Below are 27324 nucleotides of genomic sequence, written 5' to 3' on the forward strand. Positions count from 1 at the left end.
GGTAGGGAGAAAACTAGAAATTCCACCAATCATGTCAAACATTTACACACACAATTTGTTCACAACAGCTGGAAATCCCAAGTACATGAGGGCAGGCTAAAATTTCTAACTCAAGCCTCAGCGTGCCAAGAGAATCAATCATTGATGCATTTAGGAGAACTTCTGACAGGCATTTTTAATTTTAGAGCTAATTTTCAGAGTTTATTTTGTGATTTTCTTTGCATCGTTTGAGATGCCAGTTATTTCTTGGTTGCATTGACCTGAAAATGAAAGAAAATGGCAGCTAAAAGTAATGTGAAAAATTATTTGAGCAATTTAATTGGCTGGATCTGTGCTATTTCCTGATTCATGAATGAGAGCTTTCAAATAATAATTGGTTGCTAAAGTTTCTACTAATTATTTTTCATCAGTACTTTTTGCTATGTACAAGTTATGCAATGTTAGCAGTTGTGATAATTACCTGAGCCATTAGTTTAAATTTAGTTTGTTGGATATTTAGTACCATAGCAACAATGGTTGTCTGAGTTGTTTATAATTTTTGCCATATGGACAACAATAACCTTTGCTTATACAATGTCTTTAGCATAGTAAAACACTTCACAGGAGCTAAACAAGCAAAATTTGAAACTGAGCCACACAAGATATCAGGACAGGTGTCCAAAAGTTTGTGCAAAGAGATAGGTCTTTCTGGACAGATCAGTATTCTGGAGAGAACAATAGAGAGGCGGAACGATTTAGGGAAAAAAATCCTAGAGACTTGGGGCCTAGGCAACTGTAGGCATGGCCCCCAGTGTTGGAGTGATGCACATAAGCCCAAAATTGGAGGAGCACTGAGTTCTCGGAGCATTGTATGGCTGATATTCCATATGAGGAGGCTATATATTGGGAGGGATTTGAAAACAAGAATGAGAATTTTGAAAGGTGACACTCAGCTATGACACCTCTGAGGCCACACTTTCAAATATAAGTTTTTTAAAAGGCATACTGTTATGAATATGCTTCAAGTAAAATTCTTAGCTGAACACACATATAATTGTCACAACCTCTAGCATTGTGAAACCTGTCCGGTAGCTGAACGCACATATGAATGTCACAACCTCTAGCATTGCATAACCTGTTCGGAAAATTTTTTTTCAACTGTGAAAGCATTCTCTTGAAAATGTAAAAGCAAAAAACTGCGGATGCTGGAAATCTAAAACAAAAACAGAAACAGAAATACCTGGAAAAACTCAGCAGGTCCGGCAGCATCGGCGGAGGAGAGCACAGTTGACATTTCGAGTCCTCATGACCTTTCAACAAAACTAAGTAAAAATAGGAAAGGGGTCAAATATAAGCTGGTTTAAGTTGGGTGGGGGGGGCGTTGGGACAAGCAGCCAGTAATAGGTGGAGATAACCAAAGGCTGTCACAAACAAAAGAACAAAGAGGTGTTGAAGGTGGTGATATTATCAAAAGGAATGTGCTAATTAAGAGTAGAAGACAGGACAGATAAGGTACAGGTAGCTCTAGTGGGGGTGGGGGAATACTAAAAGGTAGAAATAAAGAATGGGTGGAAATACATTTAAAAATAATGGGAATAGGTGGGAAAAGAAAAATCTATATAAATTATTGGAAAAAACAAAAAGGAGGGGGAAGAAACGGGAGGGGGGGTGGGGATGGAGGAGAGAGTTCCCCATCCCCAACCCCCTCCTGTTTCTTCCCCCTCCTTTTTGTTTTTTCCAATAATTTATATAGATTTTTCTTTTCCCACCTATTTCCATTATTTTTAAATGTATTTCCACCCATTCCACCTTTTAGTATCCCCCCACCCCCACTAGAACTATCTGTACCTTATCTGAAACAAAAACAGAACTACCTGGAAAAACTCAGCAGGTCTGGCAGCATCGGCGGAGAAGAAAAGAGTTGACGTTTCGAGTCCTCATGACCCTTCGACAGAACTTGCGTTCGAGTCCAAGAAAGAGTTGAAATATAAGCTGGTTTAAGGTGTGTGTGTGGGGGGCGGAGAGATAGAGAGACAAAGAGGTGGAGGGGGGGGTGGGGGTGTGTGGTTGTAGGGACAAACAAGCAGTGATAGAAGCAGATCATCAAAAGATGTCAACGACAATAGTACAATAGAACACAATTTGTGTTCTATTGTACTATTGTCGTTGACATCTTTTGATGATCTGCTTCTATCACTGCTTGTTTGTCCCTACAACCACACACCCCCACCCCCCCCTCCACCTCTTTGTCTCTCTATCTCTCCGCCCCCCACACACACACCTTAAACCAGCTTATATTTCAACTCTTTCTTGGACTCGAACGCAAGTTCTGTCGAAGGGTCATGAGGACTCGAAACGTCAACTCTTTTCTTCTCCGCCGATGCTGCCAGACCTGCTGAGTTTTTCCAGGTAGTTCTGTTTTTGTTTTGGATTTCCAGCATCCGCAGTTTTTTTGTTTTTATCTCTGTACCTTATCTGTCCTGTCTTTTACTCTTAATTAGCACATTCCTTTTGATAATATCACCACTTTCAGCATCTCTTTGTTCTTTTGTTTGTGACAGCTTTTGGTTATCTCCACCTATTACTGGCTGCTTGTCCCAACAAACCCCCTCCCCCTTAAACCAGCTTATATTTGACCCCTTTCCTATTTTTATTTAGTTCTGCTAAAGGGTCATGAGAACTCAAAACATCAACTGTGCTCTCCTCCGCCGATGCTGCCAGACCTGCTGAGTTTTTCCAGGTATTTCTGTTTCTGTTTTTGTCTTGAAAATGGAAATTTGTTTCTTTTTGGATCACTTGGTAGTGCAGTGCCTAGTGGCTATAGGGCATTTACTTACGCATTAGCGGTCTCCTTCAATGTTGTACTTCTTAAATCTTAATAATTCGCAGATAATTTGCAGATAATTTTATATTTGTAAAAAGTGTTTTTTGCTGCTCAGAGACATTGCAGTCTCATTACATCATAATACTAGGCAGACTGCATTTTAAATTTTAAGACATTGTCACTGGTGTTATCTCAGTTTGCAATTCAGAAGTTGAGGGCAAACTTTCATATCAGCATGATTTTGGTAGTAAAGTTGGTGTGCACTACCAACTCTGGAATTGAGAGAAGTATTATTTACATTTACTGGGATATTAACACAGGGAAATTTGTGGTGCAGTGGTATAGTCCCTACCTCTGGGCCAGAAACTCGTCCCATTTCAGGAGTTGATGGCCATGGAAGATGTGTGCATAATTTAGCCAAAAAGGGTGCTTATCAGCTTGTAGATCCTTCTAATATGTCTGATGACAGGCAGTAAAGAGTGGGAGAGTTTCCTGGTCAGCCATACTGCAGTACTTTGCTAAACATAACCATGGATCAGTCCAATGGAAGTTCATAGTCGCTAAAGCCCTGTTAGGGTATGGTACCTGAAGGAGGAAGAGGGGCATTAACATGCCAATGTAAATAGCTGGTACAGCTGACACCTGGCAGACATAATGAAGTTTCACCATAATTATGCAGATTATAAAATACAACATACAACTCTTGTGTAGCTGGCGATTGCAAAGATAATGTGATCATTCAAACACCTCTTAATTAGCATGTTCAGCAAAAAATGTTCAAATTTACACAAATGGCAAAAAAACACTTTCACCTTATCCCTCAATCCAGTCACTGAATTCAAAACCACTTTCCATTCATTCCATTTCAATGCACAAAATGTAGTCAATCCACCCAACATGGCAATTTTTTTTAACCATTTATTTAAAAATTAGAGTTTTGTATTTTAAAAAAACTTTTGTAGTGTTTTAATTTTGAATTGAATTGTGAAATTGATTATAAAGTAGGCAATTTCTAACTGCAGTTTAGATATCCTGGCCAAAATACACTCCTAATGCAAGCATCAGATGTTACTTCCTATATTTTTACTTATCAGGCTTTATATGTAAAAAGTATCACAACAATCAGAATTTGCTATTTGAATTGACGGTTTTCATTGTTTTTATATGTACTGCTCACAGTTTACATGTTAGCAATTCTGCACATACCAGATTGACACTTGTACTAGTTTTAGCATGCTGTCAGTAGACAGTATAGATTTATGCTGCCTGAACAGGCAAAATGCTGTTCTGTGAAAGCATCCTTAAATATAAGCCTCAAACTAATGGTGCAATCTTTAAAGCTACAAAAGAGCTTGTGAACTTTTCAGTTCCTCCTAATATTAAAAGCTCAACCTTTATTAAAATGTGGTTCAGTGGACTGTTTGAAGACTTACGAAATTTAGCCTTGCACCAGCTGCATTTACAAGCAGAAAGCTGAAGTTATGCAACTCACTTAGCTGGTCTTGCACCACCAAAAACAATTCAAAGCGCTTGCGGTTTTCTACTGAGAAGCTGGACTTGTGTTGCACTTCTTGTATCAATGTGACATAGTTTTCACTAATTAAGGAAATATTGTATAACTGATCCATTAGCTGACATTATTTCCAAATGTTATGCATGGCCACAGGTTTGGAACCACCTATTGTCCTTATAGCATTTGGTAAACAAGATGTAGAAAAAATATCCTCTCAACCACACAGGTTAAGGATGGCAACTACAAATTAATAGGAAATCCACTGACAGCAAATTCTAATTCAAAACAAAATGATTTTTTTTCTAAGAAAGGTATTTTACTCCATACTAAGTTGTTAAATTTAATGTACTTTTCTTATTCTATTAGATTCAGTTGTTTAACTGATTCAGATTTCCCCAATGTTTTACAGCCATCTGTTTCCTCTCTTGCACCGCACTCTATGGCAGAGAAACAACTAATTAAAAATATTGCACTGTCTTTTTTGACAGCTAAAGAAACAATTCTACAATTTTTGATCAGAATTAGTAACATCTATTGAATAAAATATATTTGCTCTATTAATAGATTCAAGTATATCTGGGAGTCGTGTATGCACAAATAATGTTTACATTTGTAACCAATGCAAAGTGATGACTACATTTTACTATGGAAATACAGAAATCATGCACTGCCTCATTAAAAAAACTAATGAAATGCTTTAATGCGTTTTACTAATTACTTATATAAATTTAATTAAGTCGTGAGCTGTTATTTGAATACCATTTCTTTTCAAAAACGTTTACTTAAATGCAGAATCAGAGACAAATTTCCTCAGTTTATATTTGAAGGATGAGTTCATTCTCAGTTCTAAGCAGAAGGATGTTTTTTAATCAGAAATTGCATTAATTCCCAGTTTCTCTCAGAAGGGGGAATTCATTCCAAGTTTGGTATCAAACTGCAATTTCTGTTTCTTTTGGTAACGCCTTCGCATTCTGTAACAAAAGAAACATGAAAGCAAAAACGTTATGCTTTTTCACTTGAGGCTTTTTGCCTTTGGTCAGCCAGATGTCTGATGTGTGCAGAAACCCATCATCATACCTGAGTTATCAAACCAAACAACTGTGAAATCCAAATTTGCATTGTTTCTCTTTGTCCGACATGGAGTTTACACTTACACTAAAATGCACTCCACTTACCCAAACACTGAGAATTTAAGCACAGGTTAGCATGATCCAAGACTTAGGGATCAACTATATGGACCTTGTGGGATGTAATCTCCTTATAAGTGCACTGTTGACCAACACGTGACATTGCTAAATGTTGTGGTACTTGTGCAACTAGGACCACAGTATCCATTAGCATATTGGTTTGCAGAGTTAACTGGACTTAACTGGGAAGAACCCCAGCTCCTAGAAGCAGATCCAGCATTCCATATCATAACAGGGAGCCTGGCTACCTAGTCAACGACAGTGTCCTGGCACATTGTGGGCCTTTTCCAGTTGGATTTTTAAATCTGCCATAGAGAATTAACTCAGTTCCAATTTCTCATTGCCTCAAATGTCACCATGGAACTGACTCAATTCTGAAAGAGACCCTGCTTACCCATTCTCCTATTGCTCCTGCCACTAGTAATTGGTCATTAACGTAGGGATTTGAGAGCTCACTAGACAGATAGCATAGACCAAGTGGTATGATGAGCAGCTCAACCTTTCATAAAATGTGCTTCACTATGACCCAATCAAGGAAAAACACTGCATCCTGCATACATGAATACTTGTTTACGTTCAGCCTCCAGATAACACATTCCAATGTTGGTTATCCCAAACCTTGGCATTACTTCAGGAGCTGGATGATGGAGATCTGCTTTTGACATTGGACAAGGATCTATGCAAAACATCTTATGACATGGCAGTACCTTGATGTTCCAATCATCTAAAAAGTTAGTGCTCCAGCATCCATGGGGCCTTACAACAAGAACATTGCTAATGTCAGAATCTGGGATAAAACAGTTGGAGAGGGTGAGCCACGTGTGTGGAGTTGAACTAGATATTTCTCCTCAAGGATTGGTAAGCAATGGACCAATATAGGCTGGAGCCTCCTTCACAAACCATTTCCCAGTCTTCCCACAAATTCCACATACAGTTTGGTGCTGCGTCTCACACAATACCTATTCAGTTGCATGCTCAGGAGCTGCGAACCATAGAGAACAGTTTGGGCTTATTATCTTACACACTACATGTTTAATCTGTAATGGGAATTTACTATCACTGAGGAGAGATGAAAAAGATCAGAGTGTGTTTGTTCCTTTTTGATGTGGTCACAAGGAACTATATCTAAACTGAAGTTGGTATTTATGACAACCTTAAAGTACAGAAAATTAATTGATGGTTGGGCAGGATAGCCCTTGAATCTTAAAATAAATTACCTTTGAGATGTCTCTTTTGAACTATAAGTAACTATCATACTGCACTTAGGGGCAGCCACCACACCCCACAGGTTAACCCATTGTACAACTCCAGGTGAGGCTATCAGTACTACATTGGAAAGAAGCACTGCAATTCCATCAAAAATCAGAGATTTCAACTCACCTATTATCATTCTTACACAAAGGCACATTTGTCAGTCCAAGTTGTATGCTACTAATACTAAAAGCAAGATTAATTAATTCAAATAATGTCCTTTACAGTGGAACATGTAATAAAACTAATATCAATCCCTGCAATCTTGAGTAAAAGTTCACTCACTGTTTCAAGCAACATCTGTTTCCTTATCATTCATTAATCTCAATACATTTTTTAAAAAACTTGCCTTGTATTCAAGATGAAAGATTTACATTTATATAATTCCTTGTTACATCTTAGAAATGTCTTAAAACATTTCACCTACAATTAATGTAAAATGAAATGACTGTCATTATGTAGGCAAATATGGATACCATTCTGCACAAATCCACCAAACAGTAAAGATATAAGAATGGTGTTGGTTGAGGGTGGAATGTTAGTCGGAAATCTAGAAGAAATCTTTGTTCTACTTCAGATGGAACTATAAGAAATGTCACAAAGCATGCAACCTGCCAGACCTCCACCCAGAAGAGCCAGCTTGGATCTGAGACCAAGTTTGCTACGTGCAAGTGGTTGAACAGGCACCACATCCATAGTCCTGCCTCAACCAAACAAATATTGAAACGGTGTGACAGGACAGGCCTTCGCTAGTTGCCACACAGAAGCAATCTCCTACACAGTTGAAGCAGTCATCTACACAAACTGAACAGACCAGAGATGCTGTGTTCATTGAGAGATCTAGATGACAACCAGATTGGTAAACCAGAGTCATCTACACATCCTCTTTCTGCTCAGCAGAGTTTGAGAAATCACCCATAGACTCAAATCTCAATCTCCTCCAAAGGAGCTGAGGACCTGTTCAGGTAGACTAGTGAAACTGCCATAGTGGTTGTCCCTATAAAAGAGAAATTGAAGTCAGAGACTTGGACGGAGGGGAGGGGGTGTGGCGTGATATAGTAAAAGGGATTTTAACTGTGATGTGCTAATGAAAGCATACATCATCACAGGAGGTGATGTAATATCTCATGATCTTGTTCTCTCTTGTAGATCTTATGGCAAGGAAGCCACTTTAAGAGATATTCCAATAAAGTTAGCATTTTCCTTACCTTAGTAAATTCTATAAATATTCTGTGCTAGCACAACCATATCTAGAATATTATAGTGAATAGGATTTTGGTTGAAAATGACCCTTCAACTGTGGCAATGCTCATTACTGAACTGGGGTTTCAGCCTAATTTATATGTTCAAATCCTAGAATAAGACTTCAACTAACTTCTTCTGACTCAAGGTAAGAGAGAACCAACTGAGCCAACTTACTGATTAAAATGTTAAAATGAAGACAGTTTACTGAATGTAAACTATTCTAATTATAGTCTCTCAGACTCAAACAAAATCAGCTGAATTATGCTCTGAGAGGTTTGGCCTGATGAAGAGCATTTCCTGATCATCTGCAGAAACTGAGGAAATAATTGCTGTCATTACTATACTGAAACCGACAGCAAGTTCTGGAAGCTCCACGTGTGCAGAGTAGCCCGGAAATCCAGAAGTTGCTGTCAGTGATTCTGCCTTGCACCAGAGGATGTGCTATTGAGACACCCACACCACCCCAAACTCCCACCAAAATGCATTCAATGGGAAATCAATTGAATTGACGAAAGCTTCTGCGATGTTGGTCTCACTGCAAAAATCCTTGAAAAAGTTACGCGTTGTTGGATGAGGTGAAACTGGATTTTTTAATGGCATTCTAACTTCATAAATACTACTAAACACACTCACTGGCCCTGAAAAGCTAATTTGATATGAGTGGAATATCTAGCTTCTCCACAAAGATAAAAGAATGCTCATTTTTAAAAGTATTTGTTCATCTATATTTCTATTGTAATGCAACCAGAATATTTTATTTTGTTTTCTGAAAATTTAAAATGAAGGCGAAATATAAAAGTTGCTTATAACTTCCTGGTTTGCTGTGTGTGAATACTTCAGCATGATTGGCTGCTTATCTGCTTGCTGACATCACTGCTGCGACACACCAAGACCATCCCCACTGCAGCACACCAAGACATCCCCTTGACATGGCGCTGGACTGCTGTTGGGAAAGGGGAAAAACCCATGCCATGGAGATTGCGAGATCTTTGTGAGTGTTTTCTTCAAGGTCATTGGTGAGCACCATTGCTTTGCTGCCGACTGCAAGATCCAAGCCATTTCTCTTGGGTTTCTGCAGATCTTCTAAAGTTATAGTGGACAATCAGGAGGACTGTTGCAGAGATTCAATTGCTCAGTGTCTCTTTAGTCTCCAGTAATCTATCTGTAAGGTTAGTTTTTGTCAAACGCAATACTTACCAACAGATAACTGACCATTCTGATTAAATTAGGAAGGGGATGGATTCCTGCAACATTCAATACAGTGAAATAAGGCATAGTTAGAGACACAATATATTAGCAATGATTCACCAAAAACTCATCAATCTCTAGAAAATGGCATGGCTTGCTTATTGTAGAACCAAATACATTGTAACAAATTATATTTATTATTTTAAAGTTTTGAATGTTTACTTTGACCTCAAACAATCCCACAAGAAGCACTCTTGTGTGGCACAGTTGGCTGGCAGTGATTGTGAGTAGGTTATTTGCACTGGGCTATTTTTAGATTAGTTTAGCTTCCTGCCATTCCCACTTTTCACCATTTAGTATGCTTAATTCAGATCAATGTACACAATTCAGTCCCACCCAGTAAGTGCACTAACAGATATATGGCCATTCATTCCTCATACTGAAACATAAAGAAATCTGAATCCAAAGCTCAGACTTAAAGATCCTGAAAATAGATTTCCCAAAATAAATTATGGACTGTCCATTCAACTCAAACTATTGGTTAGTTTGCGGGAATACAGCCAAATAAGTCCATAGCAATGATTGCCAACAATGTTACAGATGAATACAAAGCAAATGGCATGAAAATAACTGAGTATTTGAATCCTCTCTGTGATGCAAAATAATCTTTTTACAGGAAATAACTTCATTATTGTTAAAAGAAACTCCAATAGTAGAATAAAATTTCCTCCAAATCAAATGTTTTGAAGCTGGAACATCAACAACATGAGGTACATGATGACAGAGTAATTTAGTGTACACAGGTTTACAGCTCAATTTATGCACAGCAATTTTCAATGCAAGATGCTGAGTGGCTTTGGCCCATTTAAACCTAACAGCAGAGATTAAAGGATTCACATCTAGCCTATGATTTTCAGTTCAGGCTTGATTAAAAGGCCCCGTGACCACGAATCAAGATGATCCTTGGTAAATAATTAGCTGTAATGAATACACTGTTGACAGGAGCATCAATTTTAAGGGAAAATGGAACTTGATTTACTGATTGTGGCTTGTCAAAAATCCATCTTAGAAATAATTACACAAAAGAATATAAGCTACTCATTTCAAGATTAAGTTTCTCTAGGATATGATTAAAAGTAGTACCAGCATGGGTATTCTGGATAGCAATGATATTTGGAGTGCATATATTTCTTTGAATTACTGTGCATTTCAGTTTCAACAAATTTATGGACTTTTGTACAAGTATTGCTATTCATCTGCATTTATTGCAAAAGCCCTTGTTGAATCTTTATTTGATTCATCTGGGGTGAAATTGATCTTGGGTGACAGTGTAGAATGAGTGATAATGAATCAGCGGCCTATTTTACATCCCACCCAACCTTGTTTTCCATTGAATAAAGTAGGTAACTGTCACAATAACCCAGGATAATATTGCATAAGTCCACGCAGCTCTCTCTTGTTTCACAATTTAATTCTGTGGTCATCGCTAATGATGTGAATTTTTCCTATATTTATTTCCTGGGCTTTGGTTATTTATCTCCTGACTCTTAACACAGTTCCCACCCCACCCTACTTGCAATATGAGAAATATGAATACAGAAATAACAATTATTGGGCTTTATTGATTACAGGAAGTGCCATAAAAGATCACACTAACTGATGCATCCTTTGGGAGGGGGCAATGGGGAGAAATGCCTGTGAATGCTGTAACAGTTGTACATACAGAGAGATCTGGAAATGGCAATCTCACCTCACTGTGACTATGCAGCTGAAATCTCTTCATCTTACAGACATCTTACAACCTATCACAAATGGCTTTGCTAACATGAGTATACTATGTAGGCACAATGCCAGAGTCTAGCACACTTCCTATTGGCACCTCTCCAGGAATTCAGCTCACCATGAGCAATCGTAACCATGCAGGAACTCTGCCAATGACTTTGTTGACAGCATTTCCTCATTCTGTCAGTGCTTTTAGCAGTAAAGGTCATCAGAAACACAGGCATTCTTTCCCTACACCATGAAACTTGCACCAACTGGTCAATAACACAGCTGACATGAGTTCAAACTGCAAAACAATAAAGCTTTTCTTTGAAGTGATTGGAAGCTTGCCCACTTACTAATCTTATTCAAAGGTTGTCTTTTTATCATTATCTAGGTTGCTTGCATGTCTCCATTGCATAGAAATCTGAATGATATGTCAATTTTACAGTGAGAATGTTGCACAGAAGATTGGTATGTTTTACATTTATTTGTATGAAATTTGATTTTTAATGAATTTGAAACAACCGGAATTCCCAGCAGCTGAATCTCTGCATGATATGTACAGTCGATGTTCCTTTGGCACATTTCAGTAGCCAATCTCTATCACTGTTCCCTCTTCATTTACACCCTGACAAAGTCTTGAGTCGAAGAAGACTCATACAGAGAAGAGAAACGTTAACTCTGTCCTTCGCTCCACAGATGCTGTCAGACCTGCTGAGTTTTTCCAGCAATTTTTGTATTTGTTTCAGATTTCCAGCATCCACAGTATTTTGCCTTTATCAAAGTCTTGGTGTAGTTGTGTCAAGTGTCCTGGCAGCAGAACCGGAAGTGCGTGTGACATCTGCTGAGAGGCTGGAATGGCTGACCATGCACAATCATCTGGCGGCCAGTCAATTAGATATTTAGAGTTGAAGAGCCTGGCCAATCGTGCAGTGAGGCTGGGCAGGAAGTCACCACCCCTGCCATTACCTCACAGGATTGGAAGTCTGGGTGCCATATTTAAAATGCACCCAGACAGGCATATACTCCCATGCTCCCTGCAATTCAGCAGCACAAGTCTGGCTGTGTGAGTATCACAGTACCTTTACAGTGCAGAAGGAGGCCATTCAGCCCATTGAGTCTGCACTGGTTCTCTGAAAGAGCATTCCACCTAGTCCCACTATCCTGACTTATCCCTGTAGCCTTGCACATTCTTTTTAGGTAGCAATCCAATTGCCTTTTGAATACCTTGATCGAACCTGCCTCTACCACCCTTTCAGCAAATTTTTTCCAGATTCCAGCCATCCTCTGGGTGAAAAAAATTTTCCTCAAATCTCATTTATTCCTTTTGCCAATTACTTTGAATCTGTGCCCTCTGGTTGGTGATGTTCTCTTGAGTGGGAACAGTTTCTCACCATTTACTCTGTCCATATTCCTCAGGATCTTGAATGCCTCTATCAAGTCTCCTCTAAGCCTTCTTTTCTCCAAGGAAAGGAGTCCCAATCTCTCCAATCTATCTTCATAGTGTTAGGAAATAGAGATAGGTTAAGTAAGTTATATTGGTATTTGTAGGTGTTAGGAATGAGTTTTAGCTTTGAAGTTTAAGTTTGATTTGTATTTCTGTATCATTGTGTTAAGAAGAGGTCAAATTGAGTTTTAGTTTCACTTTAAAAGGTACCTGCATTTCTAATGAGAGGTTTACGACTGTTGCAGCTAAGTTAAACCAATGAGTGGAGAAACTGGGCTGTTGCCTAGCAACAGGGGTCCAGAGAGGCAGGTCCCCTGCACAGACACACACAGAAAAACTATAGAAACAGCAGTTTTGAGTTCAGCTTGAAGACAGCTGCCAAACAGAAGCCACCTAGAAGGGATAGATGGCCAGTTCCAAGCTAAAGAAGAAAGTCCCCAAATCAAGGGGAGTAGGACAGGAGAAAGTCCCAAGCAAACCTTCTAGTTAAAGGAAGGAAAGGAACCTGGAAAAGGTTCTGTTAATGAAGTTAAGAATGAGGGTCAGAGAGAAAGGCTCCAAGCTTCAGATTTAAGGGGACAAAAGCTGCAGAAAGCAGATTTAAAGTGAGAACAACTTGCAAGAGACAAGAAGGCCCAAAGAGATGGCTGAAAGTCTGTGACTCTTTGCTAAGGGCACGTGAAGCTGTGGTATACAATTGACAGATTAGTCAGTGAGAGAGTGCTTGAAGACAGCTTGAATGCATGTGATGACCCAGGGGAGAAGAACAAGAGGAAAGGAAGGAGAGTTCGAAACCCTGGAGGTGAACTCTTGTGGAAGGCATCTGAGACAAAGCATCAATTTGGGAGAAGATTCCAAAGTGAGTTCTTGGAGAGTGGAGATTAGAAACCCTCGTGTGAAAGACGGTGTTCAGTGAGACTGGTTGGCTCATGGTGTAACAAGCATCTAGCAGGGGTTGGGGTGGGTAATTGAGGAGAAACCCATTGCACCTGTCTGGGGTGGCATCTGTCACTTGGTCTCAGAATGTGGTGTGTCTGACCACGGTTTGCCAATTGGTTTACATGGACTGTACTTACAGTGAACATTAGAGTATAAGATAGCTTTTGTAACTTGTGTTATCCTTACAAATCTGTATATATCTGTAAAGGTATAGTTGTAGGTGAAGGAGTATTGTAATACAGTTAATCTTTTCTTGTTTAATAAATGCTTTATTCTTTTGTTAAAAATTCATTAGCTGACTCCGGTGACTGTTCAGTAGCTACTCTCCAAGTATCTTATCGAGCTGGATTCCACTCTGGGATCAGGCTTCTCCAGTGGTAACTTCAGCTGGGGATTATACAATAGCTACAGTTATTTATTCCTGGAATCATTCTTGTGAATCTCCTCTCTACTCTCTCTAAAGCCTTCACATCCTTCCTCAAGTATGGTGCCCAGAACTGGATGCAGTACTCCAGATGAGGCCTAACTAGTGTCTTATACAAGTTCAACATTACCTCCTTACTCTTGTACTCCATGACCCAATTAATAAAGCTTAAGATACTATATGCTTTATTAATTGCTCTCAACATGCCCTGCCATCTTCAATGACCTATGTACATATGCACCAAGAACCGTCTGTTCCTGCACCTCCTTTGGAGGCTCTCCTTTTATTTTATTCTAGGCCATAACCTCTGACTAGCGTCGGTTTACGAGAACTGTACTCAAAGTGAACATTAGAGTATAAGATAGCTTTGGTAACTTGTGTTATCCTTACAAATCTGTATATATCTGTAAAGGTATAGTTGTGGTGAAGAAGTATTGTAATATAGTTAATCTTTTCTTGTTTAATAAATGCTTTATTCTTTTGTTAAAAGTTCATTAGCTGACTCCGGTAACTCAGTTCAGTAGCTACTCTCCAATTATCTATCGAGCTGGGTTTCATCCTGGCTGAAGAAATTAGAAGAAATAAACACGTATTTACCTGGTCTTGAAAACTGTGTGGCCCCTTCTGTTCGCCGGAGCTGCTTGGGGCCTGCAGCAAAAAACTCCTCGCAAGCCCCAGCGAAGTGTAGCTCCAGAGAATTCAAGGAGGCCACGACCCCTTTTTTATAGCACTAGCTACCGTCAAGCAGGTAAGTTTAAAAGGCCAGGGAAATTGGCAGGTCAGGGAGAAGGATAGGATTTGTGAGTTGTGGTTGTGTGGGGGTGGTCCCGGGATCTGAGATTGGGGTGGGGGTTGGGGGTCTGAGATCGGGGACGGGGGGTGTCTGGGGTGGAGAGGTTTCTGAGGTCAGGGATTCTGAGCTTGAGGGGTGGTGGGAGTGTGGAGGGAGTTTTGGAGGTTCCAAGGTCAGGGGGGCATCGGAGGTCCAAGGTCAGTGGGTGTTCCAAGGTCGAGGGGTTCCAAGGTTGGGGCGTGGTGGGGGGTGGGGAAGGGGGGGGGTGGGGGGGGGGGGGTGGAGTTCTGAGATCAGGGTGGTGGTGGGGGGGGGGAAACATTCCATGGTCTGGGGGGGGTGTTCCGAGGTTGGGGGAAGGGTATCCGGGGTTGGGGTGGCCAAGGTTGTGTGGGTCAGAGGTCAGGGGGGTGTTCTGTGGTCAAGGGGGTCCTAGGTCGGCGGGGGAAGGGGGGACTCCCGTGGGTGGGGTTGTGGGGTGGTGGGGGGGTGGGGGGCAGGTGGTGCTTGGAGGCTTGTGGGAGTCCCATGTGGTCAGCCGGGGCCTTTACAATAGTTACCCAGAAGTAAGAAGAAGTTTAAATTTTTCTAACTTTTTTTGGATAACTATTGGTTTCACCCCAGCAGAACCATCCGAAGTTTGCGATTTAAACCGCATTTTCAGATTTGTCCCAGTACAGCGCAATTGTCCAGAGGAAGCTAGCACTTCTGGGCAATTGCCGTGCAAACCCTTACCTGGGAACTTGCCAGAGGGATTCCCTGGTGCACCTTTGGGCTACCCCCCCAAATCTGACACTGGGGAGCACGGAAGCTACGGGCCTATGTCTCACCATATTGTTTCTGCCAAAATGAATCACCTCACACTTCATTGCATTGAACTTCATCTGTCACTTGTCTGCCCTATCCACCAACGTGTCTATGCCATTTTGAAATTCAAGACTATCCCTGTCACAGTTGACACTTCCAGTATTCGTATCATCTGCAAGTTTTGAAATCATGCCCTGCACACCACAGTCAATGTCATTAACATATATCAGGAAGAACAAGGATCCCAACACTGACCCCCGGGGAACTCCACTACAGACTTTTCTCCAATCTAAAAAACAACCGTTTATCACTACTTGTTTTCTGTCACTCAGACAAATTTTTTATCCAAGAGCCTGCTTTCCCTTTTATTCCATGACCTAGAATTTTGCTCAGAAGCCTGTTGTGTGGCACTGTATCAAATGCCTTTTGAAAATCCGTATACACCACATCAACAGTGTTTCCCTTATCAACCTTCTCTGTTTTGGATGTTTAATTGCTGCTGATTGCAAACTGCTGATCTGACCGCTCCGCAAATCTGCTGCTACAACCACCAGCTGATCTGACACCCCATACTGTCACCCTACCTCCCTAAACAGCCACCACCCTCCCTTCTGCGAACAGCCATGCTCCGACCTCCCTGGGCAGCTGCCACCTGAGCTTGATGTAACAGTTCAGCCTCCTCTCCTAGGTCCAACAAAGCTCCACATAGTAGAAAAGCAGCTCCTACTCATGCCATATCTGAAGGGAAGGCTGCCCCACCTGCTACACACCACTTTTAGCCAGTGGTGAATCTGAAAGCATGTGTTTCTCATTGCTGCAGCCTTAATCGCAAAGGTACAATTTAATCTGGTGACCATGTGTTTTAATGAGCATGCATTACATTAAAAAGAGCTTCCTGCCACTTGCGTTTGGAAACCACAATCCGCCTTTAATCTGCCAACAACTTAATTCCCAACTTTCATCCCACCACCTTGAAGCTGACATTTTGCCTCCTGTACAATTAAGTTCCCCCACCTGCCTCATCTCTCGCTCCTGGCAGCTTCACTAAATTCTGCCCAAGTATTCAAAGGAATGCTTACGCTCTAGCTATTTTTATTCTTTGTAAGAGTGTGAAATATTTATAGTCGTAGAAAGAAACATCTTGCATCCCCATCACCCTAATTGCTCCTATAAAAGTTTGGCATTGTTTCTAGTCCCTAACAACATCTTAAAACTGGAGAGGGCAGCTGAAGTTTTCTAAAATCTATCAATGCTGAAAGTTTGCAGTGACTTTAAACCCATTTATATTGGTGTAAGTGAGGTGTTTGGGCCTTTCCAAAGGGCAAATCTCACACCGGATTCAATGAGTTTTCCATTAAGGGAGTTCTGTAAAGAGCAACAACCACCTATATTTATATAGTGTAAACAAACAAAATTTGACACCAATCCACATAAGGAGGTATTAGGAGAGGTGACCAAAAGCTTGGTCAAAGAGTTAAGTTTTAAAGAGTGTCTTAAAGGAGAAGAGAGAGCTATAGAAGTGCAGATTTTAGGGCCTAGACTGCTGAAGGCACAACTGCAATGGAGTGATGAAAATCAGAATCTTGGAAGATTGTAGGTGTGAGCCCAAGGGAGGGATTTGAAAACAAGGATGAGTATTTTAAAACCGAGATGTTGCTGGACCGGGTTTCTATACGGTTCAACATTCATTCTTACAGTTTTTGCTTCAGCATCCCTATGCTATTCTCAGTTGTAATTTGGGAGAGACTGCACACACTAGCCCTAGCCTCCAAACAGCTATTCTCTTGGGACCTTCAAATAATGTAAGCATACTAGATCATAGCACAATAAAAGCATCACGGGTACTCCCTGAATAACAGATATTAGAACTTACATCACAGAAACAGGCCATTTGGCTCAACTGGTCTTTGATGGTGTTTATGCTCCATATGAGACTTGGCCCATCCTGTATCATCCAACTATATCTGTATTTCCTCCTCTTCCTTTCTCCCCCATGTACTTTTCAAGTTTCTCCTTAAATATTATAACTAATACGGGTATTATACAAATGCATCACATTTAAATCTGCCTGCACATAGAATTAAATACATTCCCGTGTACATGCATTCAGGTTTATAAGTGTAAACCCAACAATCACACAGGTTGCATGTAAAAAAAAGTTTTCTGGAATCTTGAGAAGCCTGCCAAGGAGTAACAAGTTTTGTGTCCTCCCATAAAAGGGTTTCCCTGCAATCATTGTGTCTGTGGTAATCCAGACGGGTTTGTGTTGGGGCCACTTTCATTTAGTATGTAAATAAATTTTTCAAATTTAGGAATCAAGGGAAGAAGATCCCCTAACTGTGATATTACATATCTTTCTCTTTCATCCTGCAGAAGTACATCAGGATCATGGAGCCTGGTGACCTATCTGTATGCCTTGTGGCATATGATGGAGAAGAAAGCGACTGGGGTGCTTGGCTGCGCAGAGTGAGGAGCAGCACCCTCTGGAAGAAGGGGCAGCTGGGGCTTCCCCAAACTTAGCCAAGGAGCCACAGTGAGCCATCGATGGTTGGCGCCTAGTTAGACCCAACGTCCATAGATGCCACCTTTCATTTCTGCAGATGACCAAGAACCTGGGTTGCCGAAGACTGCGCATGTCTAGGGAAGTGGTTGGTCACATTTGCCAGCTACTTCAGGATTTGGTGCCACGGAGACATGGAGGGCATCCACTGCCAGTGGTCAAGTAAGTGACCATGGCGCTCAATTTCTTTGCAAGTGGCTCCTTTCAGGGCTCCACAGGTGACCTCTGTGGGATATCACAAGCCTCCACCCACATGAGGTCATGGATGCTGTCTTCATGAGGGCACACAACTTGTGCATTTCGCCTGGGACCAGGACAACCAGAATGCAAGAGCAATTGGATTTACCCAGATCTCAGATTTCCCACAGGTGCAGGGTGCCATCGACTGTACTCATGTGGCACTCAGATCTCCGTTGCAACATGCGATCATATATGTCAACCACAGGGGATTCCATTCGCTGAATGTGCGATCACCATAAATTCATCCTGCAGGTCTGTGCACTGTTTCCAGGGAGTGTGCATGACTCCTACATTCTCAATCAGTCACAGACACCTGAAGTCTTCCAGGATCCACACATGCTGCAGGGTTGGATCCCAGGGGACAAGGGTTACCCGGAGAGGACATGGCTGATGACATCATGTGTCGGCCTCAGACTGCAGCAGAGTGAAGGTATAACAAGGCTCATGTTGCAACTTTCAACTTGGTGGAGCACACCATCGAGATGCTGAAGATGAGGTCCTGGTGCCTGGACCAGTCTGGTGGTGCCCTGCAACATAGTCCACAGAGGGTATCATGCATCATTGTCGTCTACTGTGCTCCTTACAACCTGGTGCTGCAACAGGGAGAGGAGCTGGCTGAGGAGGAGATGGAGAAACTGGAGGTCTCTTCCAATGAAGAGGACGCCAATGGGGATGAGGGTGAGAAGATCCTTGAAGGCGACAATGACAGGGATGAGGTCCTTGCACTGGCCAGATGAGGCAGGCATGCTAGGGAGGCCTTCATTGCTGCTAGATTTGTGGAGGATGATGACGACATGCAGTAAGGAGACACCATGGATCCTCACATTTCATCTATGAACCTTTGACTCCAGCCTGGCTTATGGCAGAGCACATACCCTCTGTGGGAATGTTCCTGCCATGGAGACACAGTGGAAGCCCTAATGGTCGCTCAATTGCAGGAGGATAATGATAACTTGCAGTGAGGACACTCCATAGTTCTTCACATTGCCTCTGAGAATGTCTGACTCCTATCTGGTGGAGGGCAGCCTGCTTATGCTCTGTGATCAGGGTTATATCATAGAGACGCAGCCATGAAACTCTGAAAGCATCTGATCCTTTGTCTGCCTTCAGCACCTGAGCCCTTCAGGAGCACAGCGTCACTGGTCACAGATGCTGAAAAGATGGGGGCCAGCCCCACCTTAAAGCTGCTGAGAGCACACAGAAAATGATGGTACTCTGTGACACCTACCCACAACATTCTGGCAGCTATGACAAGCACCATCGATGTGCAGGCATTAGTAACGTAATCAGGGAGTGTGAGGCCGGACCATCACTTTGGTCTGAAGGCTGCACAAAGCACAGGGAAGAGGCCCTGGATTGAGACACCTGCCTTTATCTTGTGCAGAAAGGCTTCACATCTGAGTGATATGAATATTGCTCATCAGAACAAGGAGCCATAGGCAGGGAGAAATTCATGGGAGTTTATTGACCATAGTGAACATTCTGTACAAGTGATTAACACCCATGCCCAGGCTGTGCAACTACATCTTCTCAATATCCACAGCAGAAGCTGAGGCAGCCTGCTGACTGCTACGCCCTATCTGTGATGACCCTGGCAGGTATCCTCTGGAGGGCCGAGACCTGGAGGCCTGCTTTCTAGGTCCCACTGTGTGGTACTGGCACCCTCGGCCTGTGGAGCTGGAGCTGATGGGTCACAGGAAGAGGGTATTTGGATGGGCCAGCCAGTCCTGGAGTCACCTGGGTGGATGACCCCGGGAGGTACACCTGCTGATCCCCATCCCTATGGGTGACTCCGTGAGCAGAAGGGGTAGCTGGAGTGAGATTGAGCTGCCCTGCAGCCCTCTCATGTAGACACAGTTGGAGGCCAACTGTGGTGTCAACGATGGAGTTGAGCCCATGCAGCAGTGCAGGAGTGTCGTCCGGGACCAGGGTCTCCTTGGCGGCCGCCACCCTATCAGTGTTGACCTCAGTGTATTGGCATGCTGGCACTATCACCTCAGCCTGAAGGTGGATGGGCTCCTCCATCGTGCCTTGCAATCTGAGAGTGCAGCGGACATCCCTTCCTGATGTTCCCGAGCTTGCCTTTGCAGCTCTAACAACTATGACATGACTGAGTCCAAAGGCTTGTCATCTGACTTGGACTCATAAGAACATATCGGAGCAGGAGTAGGCCATTCGGCCCCTCAAGCCCGTCCCACCATTCAATATGATCATTGCAGATCTGCCCCAGGCCTCAAATCCTCTTTCGTGCCAGCTCCTCATAACCCTCAATTCCCTAATATTTCAAAAACTATCTATGTTCTCTTTAAATACTTCAGTGACCTAGCCTCCACAACTCTCGGGTAGAGAATTCCAGACATTCACTACCCTCTGAGAGAAGAAATTCCTTTTCATCTCAGGTTTAAATGCATGTCCCCTTATTCTGTAACCATGTCCCCTAGTTAGAGATTCCCCCACTAGTGGAAACATCGTCTCAACATCTACCTGTCAAGCCCCCTCAGAATCTTGTACGTTTCAATAAGATCACCCCTCATTCTTCTAAACTCTAATGAATAAAGGCCTAACCTGTTTATCTGTTCTTGATAAGTCAACCCCTTCATCCCAGGAATCAGCCTAATGAATCTCTTTTGAACTGCCTCCAATGCCAGTATATCCTTTCTTAAATACAGGGACCAAAACTGTTCACAGTACTCCAGGTGCAGCCTCACCAACACCCTATATCGTTGTAACAAAGCTTTCCTATTTTTAAACTTCAACCCCCTAGCAATACAAGCCAAAATTCCATTTGCCTTCTTAATTATTTGCTGCACTTGCATGCAAACTTTTTGTGTTTCATGCACAAGAACACCCAGATTCCTTTGTGATGCATTTTTTGGAGTCTCTCACCATTTAAATAATGGTCTGCCTTTTGATTTTTCTTACCAAAATACATGACTCAACAAATTTCTGGCCACCTAGAAACCTGGGAAGTCCCTGCTGCAGCCTGCTGTGGAACAGACAGTGCACCCTGCTCACCAGATTGTGATCCTGAGGCTACTGTAAAGCTAAATCCCACCAAGGTGTGTGTCTCTGCGCTGGTGGAGGGTGTGAGTGAGCGCTGTGACGGGACTTCAGGGAGGGTGCCTCCAGATTTCTCTTCAGAGGTTTCTTCGGGGCTTGATTGGAGGCCCTGGGCCATAGACTCTGTCGGCTGTTTCCCAGATGTGCCTGCGAAAGAAAGTTGAGATAATTAGTATATGGCAGTGGCCTGTGAAACAGGACACATTACTCACAGCATTGTTTTCTGATGGATGTTGCCCTGCGGGATCCTCACTTGGTAGAGCACCGACGACCTCACTGTCAGCAAAGGAATGGTCCAGATTGTCACGGGCCAGCTGGATGGCTCTGTTTTCAAAGTCCTTATGGACTTTGATTTCAGGCATTCCTCCAACAGTCTGCGACCTCTCCTGTTGTATCCCAACTTGTCCTGCATGGATAGAGATGGAGAGAGTGTAAACAGGTTGCCTGCCAGTCCAGATAATAAGTATGTTTGGCATGTGTGGGTGGTGAGTGTCCCATGGACCGGCTAAGGACAATGAAGGTATGTGAGGGAGAGTGAATGATGATGTCCCTTGAAATGTAAGTGAGTGAGGGACCTGTGGATGTGTGATGGGTTTGTGATTGGGTGAGTTGAGAATGATGAGAAGAGTAACTTGCTCTGGCAGAACGGAAGGTATCATTCAACTTCTTGCGGCCCTGGTGGCTTCCTCTTTTTAAGGGCGTTGGCGCTGACCACCACTGCCACCACCTCCCAAGCCTGGATGGTCACGCTGCTGACCATCCTGCAGCCAGAGTGGGGTAGAGGGCATCGCGTGGACCTTCACGGCAACAAAAGGCATTCGAGTGATGCGCCTTTAGACCTGGGACTGCAGTTTTTGCCTTTCTTGAACTTCTTCCCTACAGTAGTGCTGGAAGCACTGAGAAGTGTGCATGTGGCTGGACTTTAAATATGGTGCCCAGCATGATAAAATGGTAAAGTGATGGCAGGCGGGAGAATGAGAGCCCATCCGCCATGGAAACAGTGGGTTTCCCGGGAATGCGTAATTAATATGGCGGCTTTGGGACGATACAGCGTGAAAAGCCGCCATTGCAGCTGGCAGGTAAAATATCATTTTATCCATCACCGCCCTAAGTGCAAATCTGAGTCGATTCCCCCCTCTGTGTTAGTGAAACACTGCATAAAGAGGGTGCAACTGTATCAAGAGTCAATTTTATGCAGGTTAGCACAGGATAGAATATATTGCCCTTCGATTTTTCTTTATTCTTCCATGAAAAGTGGGCGTCACCAGCAAGTGCAACATTTGTTGCCCATCCCAAATTGCCCTTGCTTGCTGGGCCATTTCAGAGGGCAGTTAAGAGTCAACCACATTGCTGTGGGGCTGGAGTCACATGGAGGTCAGACAAGGTGAGGATGGCAGATTTCCTCCCCAAAAGGGCATTCATGAACTAGATGGGTTTTTACAACAATTGATGACAGTTTCATATTCCAAATTTATTAACTGAATTCAAATTCCACCAGCTGCCATGGTGGGATTTGAACCCATATCACCAAAGCATTAGCCTGGGCCTCTGGATTACTAGAGCAGCAACATTACCACTACACCACTGTCTCCCCAGGGCTTAGAACTTGCTGGACCATGTCTCCAATCCATGATATTAATGTTTATGATCAATTGCTTTCTAAAAAAGTTTCATCAGTTTTCTTTCACATTGCTTAGGCTCTGCTTCGGCACCAATGATTCAGAAACCATAGGAGCTTTGTTGACAACTGAGTTGAGGCTACAAAGGATGTTTATTTCAAAACCCATGTTCCAGGTCTTGTATCATTCTGAGTAATGCTACAGAAGAGCTAATTTCTTAGATTATTTGAGAAGAGGGAAAAAAAATCAGTCTAGACTTCTTCCCTTAGCTTTCTTCAGCTGATGGCAACAATGTATGTCAGCTATCCCGTACCAAGTAATCATTCTTCTGGCATGAGGCAGCAGTGTGTACCATCTACAAGATGCACTGCAGGAACTCACCAAGACTCCTTAGACAACACCATCCAAACCATTGACTGTTACCATCTAAAAGGACAAGGGCAGCAGATACATGCACCTGCAGGTCCCCCTCCAAGACACACATCACCCTGACTTGGAAATATATCGCCATTCCTTCACTGTCGCTGGGTCAAATTCATGGAATTCCCTCCCTAACAGCACTGTGGATGTACCTATACCACATGGACTGCAGTGGTTCAAGAAGGCAGCTCACCATCGCCTTCTCAAGGGCAGTTAGGGATGGGCAATAAATGCTCATCGAGCCAGCAATGCGCAAATCCCATAAACAAATATTAAAAAAGATTGGTACCCAACAAAGTCTAATCCAGCTCTTGTGTAACCACACACATGTTTACTGTAGTACTAATAGTTGATTGGCACTGGAAATGCCAGACAATTTTTATATTCTTCATCCTTGGTGCCACTGAATACCAATAGCCTGACATAGTCATTATCACAGAATCATATTTTACAGATATAGACCTAGACACCACCAGCACCATCCCTGGGTGTGTCCTGTCTCACTGGCAGGACAGACCCAGCAGAAGTGGAGGCACAGTAGTATACAGTCGGGAGGGAGTTGCCCTGGGAGTCCTCAACATTGACTCCGGACCCCATGAAGTCTCATGGCATCAGCTCAAACATGGGCAAGGAAACCTCCTGCTGATTACCATGTACTGCTCTCCCTCAGCTAATGAATCAGTGCTCCTCCATGTTGAACATCACTTGGAGGAAGCACTGACGGTGGCAAGGGTGCAGACTGTATTCTGGGTGGGGGACTTCAATGTCCATCACCAAGAATGGCTCGGTAGTACCACTACTGACCAAGCTGGCCAATTCCTAAATGACAAAGCTGCTAGACTGGGTTTGCAACAGTTGGTGAGGGAACCAACAAGAGGGACAAACATACTGACCTCATCCTCACCAACCTGCCTGCCACAGTTACATCTGTCCATGACAGTTTTGGTAGGAGTGACCACTGCACAGTCATTGTGGAGATGAAGCCCCACCTTCACATTGAGGAGACCCTCCATCGTGTTGTGTGGCACTACCACCATGCTAAATGGGATAGATTTCAAACAGATCTAGAGAAGAGTGGGCATCCAATGAGGTGCTGTGGGCCATCACCAGCAGCAGCAGAGTTGTACTCGAACATAATCTGTAACCTCATGGCCTGGCATATCCCCCACTCTACCATTACCATCAAGCTAGGGGATCAACCCTGGTTCAATGAAGAGTGCAGGAGGGCATGCCAGGAGCAGCACCAGGCATACCTAAAAACAAGGTGTCAACCTGGTGAAGCTATAACACAGGACTACTTGTATGCCAAACAGCATTAGCAGCAAGTGATAGACAGAGCTAAGCAATCCCACAACCAACGTATCAGATCTAAGCTCTGCAGTCCTGCCATGCCCAGTCATGAATGGTGGTGGACAATTAAACAACTCACTAGAGGAGGCGGCTCCACAAATATCCCATCCTCAATGATGGGGGAGCCCAGCACGTCATTGCAAAAGATAAGGCTGAAGCATTTGCTACAATCTGCAGCCAGAAGTGCCAAGCGGATGATCCATCTTGGCCTCCTTCGGAGGTCCCCAGCATCATAGGTGCCAGTCTTCAGCCAACTTGATTCAGTCCACGTGACATCAAGAAAAGGCTGAAGGCACTGAATAATGCAAAGGCTATGGGGCCCTGACAATATTCCGGCAATAGCACTGAAGACTTGTGCTCCAGAATTTGCCGCGCCCCTAGCCAAGCTGTTCCAGTACAGCTACAACCTGCATCTACGCGGATATGTGGAAAATTGCCATGGTATGTCCTGTACACAAAAAGCAGGACAAATCCAACTCAGCCAATTACTGCCTCATCAGTCTACTCTCCATCATCAGTAAAGTAATGGAAGGGGTCATCAACAGTGCTATCAAGCAGCACTTGCTTAGCAATAACCTGCTCACTGATGCCCAGCTTGTTTTCCGCCAGGGCTACTCAGCTCCTGACCTCATTACAAGCTTTGGTTCAAACATGGTCAAAAGTGCTGAACTCCCGAAGTGAGGTGAGAGTGACTGCCCTTGACATCAAAGCTGCATTTTACAGAGTGTGGCATCAAGGAGCCCTAGCAAAACAGGAGTCAATGGGAATCAGGGGGAAAACTCTCTGCTGGTTGGAGTCATAGCTAGCACAAAGAGAGATGGCTGTGGTTGTTGGAAGTCAGTCACCTTAGCTCCAGGACATCACTGCAAGAGTTCCTCAGGGTAGTGTCCTAGGTCCAACCATCTTCAGCTGTTTCATCAATGAACTTCCTTCTAACATAAGGTCAGAAGTGGGGATGTTTGCTGGTGATTGCACAATGTTCAGCATCATTCATAACTCCTCAGATACTGAATCAGTCCACGTCCAAATACAGCAAGCCCTGGACAATATCCAGGCTTGGACTGATAAGTGGCAAGTAACATTTGAGCCACATAAGTGAGAATCCAACCATCATCCCTTGATGTTGAATGGCATTACCATCACTGAATGCCCCACTATCAACATCTTGGGGGTTACCATTGACCAGAAACTGAACTGCTCTAACCATAGAAATACTGTGGCTACAATAGCAGGTCAGAGCCTAGGAATCCTGCAATGAGTAATTCATGTCCTGACTCCCCAAAGCCTGTCCACCACCTACAAGGCACAAGTCAGGCGTTTGATGAATACTTCCCACTTGCCTGGATGAGTGCATCATTCAAGAAGTTCAACACTATCCAGGACAAAGTAGCCCACTTGATTGGCACCACATTGACAAACATTCACTCCCTCCACCACCAACCCATAGTAGCAGCAGTGTGTATCATCAAGATGCACTGCAGGACTTCACCAAGGCTCCTTCGACAGCATCTTCCAAACCCACAGCTACCATCTAGCAGGACAAAGGCAGCAGATATATGGGAATATCACCACCTGGAATATCTCCTCCAAGTCACTCTCCATCCTGACTTGGAAATATATTGCTGTTCCTTCACTGTCACTGGGTCAAAATCCTGGAACTCCCTTCCTAACAGCATTATGGGTGTACCTACACCACATGGGCTGCAGCGGTTCAAGAAGGCAGCTCACCACCACCTTCTCTGGGGCAGCTAGGAATGGGTAATAAATGCTGGCCCAGCCAGCGAAGCCCACATACCGTGAATGAATAAAAAAAAATTATCCTGTTGCTAAATTGGCTAACTTAGAATATGATCATACCTCAGACTTCCCTAGTTAGTATGGCTCAGTGCTACATGGCGCATTTACTGGATCACTGGGGAAGTGCCCTTTTTTATTACTTGTATACAATATAGTTACTTGTTATAAGTATGGGGATTATTCAGATATTTAATTTATTTGATGTTTTATCACTAATTTTCCCATCATAGCTGTTTTTCTCTATGTAATTATGACAGAATATTATCTCTCGGATAAAAGCTTTGCACAGTACCCATTTTGTTTCTAATGAAGAGGTGTATTATTCATTACAAACAAAAGAATTCTTTGTTTTGTTTTAATGAATTAAAAAAATTATGCTCTTAACACAAAGATACATTCATGTTCCAAGTTTTACTGGCAGACAAGTAATCAATTACTTCTCTAAGTGCAGACAGAATTGGGTATGGTCTGCATTGTATATAAACTGCTAATTCTCCCCTAACTATAACTTTCACAATATCCTATGAGCAGTGATACTCTATCCATAAACAAATTAAGAACAAAATGTGTAATTCAAATTGTCCAGATGCAACTGCTAATAGATGTTACAAATGGCCACACCTCTGTTCAACTTTGTATCCTTGACACCCTTCTTGCTTTCCTGAAATACTGACTCAGACTAGATATGATTCCATTGTTGCCAGTATTACACTCAGGTTGTCTGGAACAACCAACAGATGTTATATGTGCCTATGTTTCTGTTCAATTTTGTATCCTGAATGCCTTTTCCTTCTCCCCTGAAGGTGCTGACTCACAACATGACATTATTTCATTGTTGCCAGTATATCCCCCATGTGGTCATTCTGAGGCAAACTGTAGCACCACTTGTTTCAGACCAGCCAATTCAGCACAGATGA

At 42.8% G+C, this 27324-nt stretch overlaps 1 protein-coding gene across 1 annotated transcript in view; it reads right to left on the reverse strand.

Annotated features, from left to right (window-relative positions):
• Positions 1 to 5142: 5142 nt before the first annotated feature.
• LOC121288344 (transmembrane protein 94-like) overlaps positions 5143 to 27324 on the reverse strand; it is a 156242-nt gene continuing 134060 nt past the window's right edge. The window contains 1 exon segment of the mRNA XM_041206898.1: positions 5143 to 5287. Coding sequence (XP_041062832.1) covers positions 5215 to 5287 — 73 coding nt within the window. The 3' untranslated portion in view covers positions 5143 to 5214.

Source organism: Carcharodon carcharias, chromosome 15, assembly GCF_017639515.1.
Source record: "Carcharodon carcharias isolate sCarCar2 chromosome 15, sCarCar2.pri, whole genome shotgun sequence".
Taxonomy (NCBI): Eukaryota; Metazoa; Chordata; class Chondrichthyes; order Lamniformes; family Lamnidae; genus Carcharodon; species Carcharodon carcharias.